Here is a 9,637-nt window from a genome sequence, read left to right as displayed (position 1 = left end):
GTCCCGTAAACACAGTAGGGGGCGCGCACGCACCCACGCAGAACAACACACAAGCGGGCACGCCTCTTTGGAAGTCAGGCGAATTCATCAATGGCAGAGCTGTCGGAGGAGGCTTCTCGTCCTATCGTTCTTTGTTGTTGTTGTTGTTTTGCAATATAAATCCAACGTATGCAAACTTGCTTCACATGTGCATCAGATATAGGGCCATAATTATGACTGTCCATCCTATCATGTTCCAGTGAAGGACATGATTGGAAACTATTTCCAGATTAGAAATATATACTTTTTTTTATGTGCTTTATAATGTTWATTTTTTTATTTTTACCACATGCATGTAATCATCCTCCTCTGCCATTGATACAATTAATCACTGATTTCTAGAATGTATCTACACAAGACCCGTTACGTTATAAAATAACCGGATGTACCCAAACGGAAGAACCAAACGTTGTGCTACACATAATTAGTTCCCACCCTGGTTTTAATGTATTTGGTTCCAACGGGCATTAAGTACATAACTGTCAACAACATGGCTGTCACTATGTGTGCACGACTGTTTCTCCACAGATCTTCACAGGGTCTTCGGCTCAGCCCTCTGACACCAGCCGCGTTCACAAGGTACAGTAATGCTGAGAAACGAGACATCTAGATAATAGAAACGACAATGTGTTAGTGCTAAATGCTACTAGCTACACAATTTGACATATCTACCCCCTGACTGGCTACTTAGCTTTTGGTAGATGCTGCTGTCAAAGCTTGCTACTTGAGATACATCCCAGGCAGAATATACCAATTCTATGGTTATTACATCTTGCTAGGTACAGAGAGACCTATTTCATAATACAGAGAGACCCATTTAATCAAATCTGATWAAAAAAATGGCTATGGCCTCCCAATACATGTTTGAAGGTAAAGTCAACCCCAATATCAAAGTTTGTCAAACGTTTTTAGACATCAACTAGGTCTGATGTCCCTATCCCACGCCATCCAGTTGTAGCCACTAGCCAGGTACAGTATGTGATGGAAAGGCAACTTAATGTCTCTCCTTCTTCTCCAGCCCCTTTCTATCTCGCGCCCACAGGCTTGGTCCCAGTGATGATGAGATGTACCAGCGTACCACAGTGTCTGTCATGCAAAAAGAACCAGGAGCTGGAGCAATGATCCACAGCTACAGCCCCAGAGGGTTCAACATCGATGGGAACCGTGTTTTCGGGCCATGTGCCGTGCTACCTCCAGCCATCCTCCAATGGAATGTAGGAAAACGTTTTTTATTTTTTTTATTTTTTTACCATTCCTCTAATCCCCACCAGAAGTCAACCTTTTATGATGGTTCTATTTTTTTCATCTCTCTTCAGTTTACCTGCTCCCTGTAATACTGTTGAGTGCTGTGTGAGAGTGAGATATTTAACTGGCTAAATGAGGAGTGATGATGAGTAGAATATGAGATGTAACAGTGTATTATGTTGATTGTCCTTTTGGCTACTCATCTGTCGCCCCCTGCAGGTAGGCAGCTATAAAGACATCACTGTAGAGAGCATGGCCCTTTTCCACATGCTGGAACCTCGAATTGGTGAGATAATTCAATTATACTTTAGTCACGCTGATATGAGTTATGAGGATAGACAGAAAGTCACATACTCTAATTTATGAATGTACAAACTCATGCAAGATGCTGTTTAGGTTCTGGTACAAATCCAGTTGGACACCAGAGGAAGCTCAGACTAGATTTATTCCACCCAAACTGGAGGCTACAGCTGCATAGCACCCATGCAATTCATGCAAGCATATATTTATACCTTCCGATTAGTCACCTCCTTGTATTTCTATCAGTCTCTGTTGCTGGGCAACAACTGAGTGATCCCCTATTGGTTTTATCATGGCCCAGCCTGAGTCCAGAACCTTCGTGGGCAAGGGTGTGTGTGTGAGAGAGATAAGACTACAGTTGGAGTGTTGTTGGGATGGGCCCCCTCTTAAATAGTTGCCAGTTCATGTTTGATCGTCAGAGCTTGACTATGATGATGATTGTACAGTGTTATCACCTGAACAACTTAATGATTGTGTATGACCATGATGTGTCTCATGAATGTTTTGTATCCACAGAGATTCTGGTCCTGGGCACAGGGGGTCGGTCAGAACGGATTGACCCCAAAGTCCTGGCCCTCCTCAAGAGCAAAGGCATCGCTGTGGAGGTGCAGGACACGGTAGGGGCACCTGACCTCACCTGGCATCTGTCTACAGTAGAAGGATTGGGCTTGTGCAATATATTTCAGTGCTTGAGCATTCATAGGCCGGTTTGCACAAGCCTGGTTCAGAATGTCCTCTTGAGATTTCTCTCACATCAAGTTACTGTGTGCCACCTCCTGGAAAGTAGCTATCCATCCATACACAGACATGGGAAGCCCCTGCCTATAGAATAAGGTGAAGGGCAGTTATAATTTAGCATTTTTTCCTCTCTCTTTCTCTCTGACACTCATCCCTTTACCTTCCTCAGCCAAACGCTTGTGCAACCTTTAACTTCCTGAGCAGTGAACGGCGAGTGGTGGCGGCAGGTCTGATTCCTCCTCCAATCAGCACGGAGCTGGAATAGCAACAACAAAAACGACAGAAGGAGGTCTCGATGGAAAAGAGGAACTACTTTCACCACTGGGATGGATGATCTGGATAAATCTGTCCTCATTATGTTTTTTAGCATTTGCAAACTTTGTACTTGTGTGACCATTCCCCACAGAGGGGAAGGGGGGGGTTGGTTGGTTATGAAATGTGTAAATGAAAAAGAGAACAGGATTTCTGATGAATATTGAAGGATATGATTTGGTGGGAGTGTTATTTAGTGTTTCATATATCTGTATCATGGTAAATACATAAGGCCAGCTACCAATGACGCAATAAACAATATGTTTTGTATTTATTTAATTGTCAGTGAAAGCATATGGGAGTATGTGTATGTAATCTACCCAAGGTGACTGTCCTTCACTGAGATTAGTAAACCTCTCTAATCTCATTGTCTGTCTATCCGTTTGGCTTCCACCCCCATCTCTCTGAACCACCGCTTTATCTGTCTCAGAATAGAACATAACGCAACTCCRGCGGCTTTGTCCTTCTTGGAGTTAATCTGTTGGGTAAGGGTATCCCTAATTACTCTGCTCTGATGCATTTAGCATCATCCATCCAGTTCTACTTCACACAAACACATGGTCATTCATTCATTCACACACTAAACACAATCTCAGGCCACATTTTACATTTACCACAGTCAAATAAAGTGTGGTGTTTATTAGACAGGGTATTAAATCAACTGAGTTATTTAGCTTTACCACTCTCCAGTCTCAATGCCATCAGAGTATGAGAGCATCTACCACAAAGCACATGATAAATAGGATTGATAGATTAGCTGTGAAGCTGGGCATTCTGGGAGATACAAGAGGCGAATCGAAGGGTTGCTTAAAAAAACTGTAAAAACAAGGACATTTTAGACAGCCGCAATATAATAGTAATGTCATATTTGCTGACGTTATTACATGAGTGTGCATACATTTTTGTATGGGTGGCCCGCCCTAGAGGGAATTGAACCCAGGATCCTGGTGTTGCAAGGACTATGCTCTGTCAACTGAGCCACTCAAGACAAAAATGGTAGCAACTCCACTTAGTGTCGCTTAGTCCTCGTCATCATCATCACCACCACCACAGTCTCTGCGTAAGTCACCGAAGATGAATTCTGATCCTGTGATGCGGCGATACATATCCTTGATGTCCTCACACTCCGTCTCAAAGTGTGCCGTGGCATCATAGGAGCGAGACACAAAGATCTGAAAAAGGGAGTCAGGATCACAATGAACAAAACCCAGAGACTCCACAATTTATAATCCTGGTACAAACCAATGGCCAAGAAATATGAACACATGTTTCTATATTACAGTGCATTCAGTCGGTAGCCTCAACTGGGACTCGAACCCAGATCCAGCAACTGTAATCCCAAYACCTCAGCCATTACACCAAGTGAACTGAACATCTCAGTGAGGACGCTAGCTGTGAGGTTGACGGTGCTACAATATATTGAAGGTATCGACCCTTACTTGACTGTTCCTTCCATCGTCAATGGGGACCATCATGTTGCTGATAGAAACAAATCTGTAGACCAATCACATTCAGTCTTTAGTGAACTGTTTTTGTATGTCTGACATTAGCCTTGCATCATTACAATAGACAAATGGCTCTGGATGTAAAAGTCTGCAGTAGGTTGTGTGGAACTTACTTCTGCTGAATGGGCTCTAGCAGTTCTAACCCAGGCTGCACTTCCTTCTCTGGGTTACTGGTCTCTACAGTGGTGCTCACCATAGCGATATACATCCCCTCTGATGCCACATTGTGAGCGTAGGACACCATACAGACATAGATATCTGAAAAACAAAGAGGGTCCATTTTTGATTCATCCCAAGGCTAAAATACTGCAATCATATTTTCCCTGTTTGGTATATGGGGTCCTAGGCCTTTGTCTAACTTCTTGTGTATATCTGGTTTATCTGTGATGTCATACCTGATTTCCTGTGGACTTGTGTTTGAGGGATAATGATTTGACAGGAGTTGGCATCATGGGTGTTTTTGATTGGATGATTCAGTAAACAGATGACCCGAATGACCCGGCCCACCTTCTTCACCCGGTTGGGCACGTAGCTGGGGTCACAGATCAGCTGTTTACAGCGGAACAGCTTCACAAAGAGGAAGTGAAAGAAGATAGAAAGATTAGGTCCAACTACTAATTTACTACACTGATATTCAGCCCATGTTCCGGTTCATGCTCGACCATTTCTCATTCATTCATTCCCTCTTCAACTCTCTCGCTCGCTCTTATCCACTCTCTACTTCACCAGCCACTCACCGCTCCCTCAGATTTCACTGCTACCACTTTGCCCTTGTCCATCACAATCTCCTCCACTCCTTTGTTTAACATGTAGGACCCTCCATGCACTGCACTTAACCTGAGACACACAGGAATAGTAAGGGTTTACATTGCGGCCATGTTCAATACCATACTTTTTTTTTAAGTTAATGTATTTATGCATTCTTGAGTACCTTTACGAGTGTGTTTATGTTACCTGGCAAAGCCCTGAGGTAATTCCCCTAGTCCATACAGTGGATAGAGGTACGGACTGAAGTTATACCGAGCCAGAGACTCAGAGTACAACTTGATCCGTCTGATGGTCTGGATGCACGGCTGGTCCAAGTAACTGTGGAGACAGGGACACAACCATTGAGATAGGTGTGTGTGTGTCCGTCTTTCTGACTGTCTGTGTAATATTTGTACTGACTCATCACTGCGGTACAGGGCCATGGCGTGACCAGTGAACTCCATGATGTCTGGTCCCAGGTCGAAGTGGCGGAACAGCTCCCTCATGCTGGTCCTGTTGGGGTCCATGTCCTGGTAGGTCCGCGGGTCTCTCTCCTCAAAGTTCAGAATGAACAGAAGAAGCTTCCTGAACCTGCGCTTGTCAAACATCCCCATCAGATCTGAAACACAGCACCATGTTACAACCACTGTTTGAGACCTTGAATGATTGTATGTATTTGAAATCAAGTTAATCAATTTGTYATGTCCATGAATTTCAGTTGGCTTTGACTGTTATGCGGCAATCCTTTGTTTAGAATCAATGATTCGGAAACACAGGATTTGTAAGTTACAAATATTGTTTATTTTGATGGGTATGCGTTACCTGAAGCTAGGGCTTCTGCCTCAGTTGAAGGGACCTTGTGGACTTTACCAGCCCTGTACACATAGCTGCCCTCCACCACCTTAAAGTCCAGATACCGAGTTACCTTGGTGTACACCAGCATTTTAACCAGCTGACCTGAACAAACACACAAACACAGGTTAAAACAATATGAATGAACTCTGACCTTGACACACAGTCAAACACGTTCACATTCATATTAGACGTATGATGACAAGACAGATGTACATAATATTAACCATAGTCCTCACCACTGGCAAGTAGAAATTTGGGAATAAGGTCCACATTCCAGTCCCTCTCACGTCCCATTGGCTTAGCTGGACATGGAACCTGAAACCTCTTATATAGCTACAAAATACAGTCACTCTAATTAACACTATACAATAACCCTTCAGTGCTTTGTATGTTTGTGTGTTTGTGCATGCGTTCATACAAACCTCTTCTAGGGAGGCGATAGAGGCACTCTCTCCACCATAGTAAGGGTTGCGGTCAATGTGAAGGACCTTCTTTCCACCCACTGACATCAAGCCAGAGAGAATACATTCCTGAGGGAGATAGAGTCAGAGCTATTCATATCCAGAGCAATTAGGGTTAAGTGCCTTGCTGAAGGGCACATCAACTGATTTTTCACCTTGTTGGTTCTGGGATTCAAACCAGTAACTTTCTGGTTACTGGCCCATTGCTCTTAACCGCTAGGCTACCTGCGCTCCAGTAGACAGGTAAATGATCATGCTAATTCCTTAGACAGCCTGCAAGGCTTTGAACGTTCCTCGAGAGCCCAGGGATCACCTGTGTGCTTGTGTGTTTGTGTGCGTGTGTGTGTGTAGGTTAATTCATTCATTAATACACATTTATGACACTTGATGTTATAGAAAATACACATGAAACACATAGCATTGAACTGAAGTAAAATATTATATTTTAAAGAAATGTGATCAAAAGTGGTAGGTATTATATTTAATCATTATTACTTTGTCCATGGTACCATAAATATACAATATTTTGTGAAAGTCTACACACACCCCTCTTCACATTTTGGGATTACAGTTGATGTTTTTCCGACAGATCTATAACACCTACTCCACATTTTAAAGTGTAAGAAAGTTATAGACTATTTTCCAAATTAATTGAAAAAAATATTAATGGAGATGTCTCAATTGCTTAGGTCTTCACACCCCAGAGTTAATATTTGGGGGAAGCACATTTGGCAACCATTACAGCTGTGAAACATTTTTAATAAGATTCTACCAACTTTACACAACTCTTAGGGCAACATGTATACATAGTTTTTGTCAAAATTGCTTAAACTCTGTAAATTTGGTTGAGAATGTGGAGTGAATTCAGTGTTGTTGATCCATTTGTATTTTCAAGTATTGTGGTGGCAGCATCATGTTAAGGGTATGCTTGTCACCGGCAGGGACTGGGGAGTTTGTTCGGATCAAAATAAATATGAAAAGAGCAAAGCCCAGGTAATAGAGTTGTATGTTTCTGCATTTTTAGACATTACCCTAAGCATGATGGGATGTTAATTGCTCATCTAAATCAGAAAACCACACATATGTGGAAGCACCTGCTTTCAATGTACTTTGTATACCCAGTTTACCTGTGTTTCCTTTATTTTGGGAGCTACCTGTATGTTGCCCAAGGAGTTGTGCAAGTTTGGTAGAATCTTTGTTTCACTTTGAAAATGTGAAGTCGGTTGTGTAGATTGTAGGATTTAAAAAAAATGTCATCCTTTTAGATTTAATTTTTAAGGCAGCAAATGTGAAGACTGTGCAAGGGGTGTGTAGACTTTCACTAGCGACTGTATATAATAATACTGTTCTATCACAGGAGGTTGGTGGCATCTTAATTGGGGAGGACAGGCTGGTGGTAATGGCTGGAGCGGAATCAGTGGAATGGTATCAAATACATCAAACACGTGGTTTGATGCCATTCCATTCGTGCTGTTCCAGCCATTATTATGAGCTGTCCTCCCCTCAACAGCCTCCACTGTGTTCTATGTACCTCATCTCTAAATTCTCTGACTTCCGTTTCTTTATTCTTTCATGCTGATAGAATTCACTGTGTTTCTTCTATACTCAAATTCTGACAAAAACCTGGCAAGTACAGTCCATGATACATTAATCAATGATACACATTAACACCATGAAAAACCTATATATATTTTTTTTTTATGTCCCTACATATGAATAAATTGCCACGCGTACGATTGTAAGTGTTTTTATAGTATTAAGTCTTTATGGTATCTTTATTGGGTAGTTCAGAGAGCAAAACTAAATATGTGTGAGGGAATGTGAGTTTCTCTTACCTTCAGTCCTGTACCCAAAACTATGATATCAAACTCCTGCATGGTGACTGATCAGTGCCCAGGGCCAAGTCCCTCTGCTACCAATGAGCACCAGTATGGTTAAGTATGGCTGTGTGTGTGATTCACTCTCTCCATCTACACCTCATTATCATGTCTTCCCCGTCATGATAATCCTCTCAAGCGTCACAGACACGACAAGTAATTAGACAGGCACTGAACTTTATCTCTGTGTGTCTCAATAATAAATCACCAAAATCAATGGAATCATGTTCAAATTCAAATCATATTCCATGACATGCCCAAACCTGTTATTTAATATAATTTCTTGCCACAAACATTTGACACTTAAAGCTCCCAAAAAATTTAAACAACTGAATATACTCTGTTCTGCAGTTCAACAGCAAGGTACAGTAAAAAACACAACGACAAAAAATATATCAGCTGAAGAACGTTCAAGTCAAAATATAAAAAATAATCTGTGTTTCTTTTGTGGAGACACAAATTGTAAAAACTCCCTCATTCACTTAAGCTTGGTTAAGCATTGAAATGTTGTGGTATACCCTCAGTCCAGTGAAAGTATGGATAGATCCTCTCTGTAAATTTGTGTTTGTAAGTGGTGAGGCACTTGTTGTTTTGAACAGGATCAGTGTTACATCTGTGCCTGCCACGCTCTCTACTGCTCATCCTGTGTCTCCCTAACCTGCCGCCACTCCCCCAATGCTCTCTCCCTCTTTCTCTGTCTCCCTGTGTGTGTGTGTGTGTGTGTGTGTGTGTGTGTGTGTGTGTGTGTATGTGTGTGTGTGTGTGTGTGTGTGTGTGTGTGTGTGTGTGTGTGTGTGGGCGGAGACAGGTGTGCTGGAGGCAGTGCAGATCCCCACCAGCTGCAACCTGTTCCATAATCAAGACCTCTACATATACTCAGCCTTGCCACTTCCGGATCGTAACCTCTGCTCAGCCCGTCTGCATTTTTAGCCGTTTGGTCCTGAATAGATCATGTTTTTGTGTTGTGCCTGGTTTCCCTTGCCTGATGCTGTTTTCTTCTCTGCTACAGTTCTGTCCACTTTGACTCTGGTCCCTGTGTCCAGTCCCACATCTCGTCAGTTTCTCTACCCTGTCCTGGACCCCCACCCCCCACTCTACTGCTTCCTTGGATTCCTCTCCGGACCTGCTTACCCAGCCCCAACTCCCCTTGCTCCAGCCTCTGTCTCAGCACCTTGTTCCCTGCAACCTGCCCGAGCTTTCCCTGGCCTGCACCCCATCTTCCCCGTTTTTCAATAAATACAATGGTTAACTTATTCCAGTCTCCTTGTCGGAGTCTGCTCTCGGGTTCACCTGCTCCGCTCCGTGTAATAATACGATCTGGCCAAGATATGAACCCAGCAGACTCAGATCCTCTCCACCAAACCCTCACCAGCCAAGGTGCCCAGCTCGAGCAACATGACCAAGCTCTGAATACCCTTCTGGAGCTTGTCAAGCTTGTCGAGTTTTCACGGAGCCTTTCGGACCTGCAGGGCCGAACCTTCACCCAGCTCTCGCAACCAGCCCAGAGTCCCTCTGYCCTGTGAGCCGTTTGTTCCGGACCCTGAGCGTTACGATGGCA

The 9,637-nt window shown here is 43.1% G+C and overlaps 2 protein-coding genes across 2 annotated transcripts; one reads left to right on the top strand and one right to left on the bottom strand.

Moving 5' to 3' along the window:
- Positions 1-83: 83 nt before the first annotated feature.
- Positions 84-2,908, top strand: ndufaf3 (NADH:ubiquinone oxidoreductase complex assembly factor). Its single transcript, XM_023986607.2, has 5 exons — positions 84-618; positions 1,058-1,253; positions 1,504-1,570; positions 2,101-2,201; positions 2,492-2,908. The coding sequence occupies exons 1-5, from the start codon at positions 485-487 to the stop codon at positions 2,585-2,587; spliced, it is 594 nt and encodes a 197-aa protein (XP_023842375.1). The 5' UTR covers positions 84-484; the 3' UTR covers positions 2,588-2,908.
- A 370-nt stretch (positions 2,909-3,278) lies between these two features.
- zgc:112334 (rab GDP dissociation inhibitor beta) lies at positions 3,279-8,133 on the bottom strand. The gene is made up of 11 exons (XM_023986372.2): positions 8,038-8,133; positions 6,164-6,271; positions 5,978-6,074; positions 5,709-5,843; positions 5,307-5,505; positions 5,094-5,225; positions 4,877-4,976; positions 4,535-4,706; positions 4,253-4,397; positions 4,074-4,128; positions 3,279-3,806 (listed from the first exon to the last, which is right to left on the bottom strand). The coding sequence occupies exons 1-11, from the start codon at positions 8,077-8,079 to the stop codon at positions 3,654-3,656; spliced, it is 1,338 nt and encodes a 445-aa protein (XP_023842140.1). The 5' UTR covers positions 8,080-8,133; the 3' UTR covers positions 3,279-3,653.
- Between the last annotated feature and the right edge of the window lie 1,504 nt (positions 8,134-9,637).

Source organism: Salvelinus sp. IW2-2015, linkage group LG1 (assembly GCF_002910315.2).
Source record: "Salvelinus sp. IW2-2015 linkage group LG1, ASM291031v2, whole genome shotgun sequence".
In the NCBI taxonomy this organism is placed as follows: Eukaryota; Metazoa; Chordata; class Actinopteri; order Salmoniformes; family Salmonidae; genus Salvelinus; species Salvelinus sp. IW2-2015.
The sequence above is the reverse complement of the archived record's forward strand: the minus strand, read 5'-3'. Positions and strand labels throughout refer to the sequence as shown.

What these genes read in the sequence shown, in the direction of transcription:
- ndufaf3 (XM_023986607.2), top strand. Translation starts at nt 485, where the DNA reads ATGTATTTGGTTCCAACGGGCATTAAGTACATAACTGTCAACAACATG. An exon ending in ACACCAGCCGCGTTCACAAG is followed by an intron (nt 619 to 1,057) that starts GTACAGTAATGC and finishes CTTCTTCTCCAG; the next exon opens with CCCCTTTCTATCTCGCGCCC. An exon ending in CATGCTGGAACCTCGAATTG is followed by an intron (nt 1,571 to 2,100) that starts GTGAGATAATTC and finishes TTGTATCCACAG; the next exon opens with AGATTCTGGTCCTGGGCACA.
- zgc:112334 (XM_023986372.2), bottom strand. Translation starts at nt 8,079, where the DNA reads ATGCAGGAGTTTGATATCATAGTTTTGGGTACAGGACTGAAG. An exon ending in CTATCGCCTCCCTAGAAGAG is followed by an intron (nt 6,075 to 6,163) that starts GTTTGTATGAAC and finishes TGTATTTTGTAG; the next exon opens with CTATATAAGAGGTTTCAGGT. An exon ending in ACGATGGAAGGAACAGTCAA is followed by an intron (nt 3,807 to 4,073) that starts GTAAGGGTCGAT and finishes TCCCTTTTTCAG; the next exon opens with ATCTTTGTGTCTCGCTCCTA.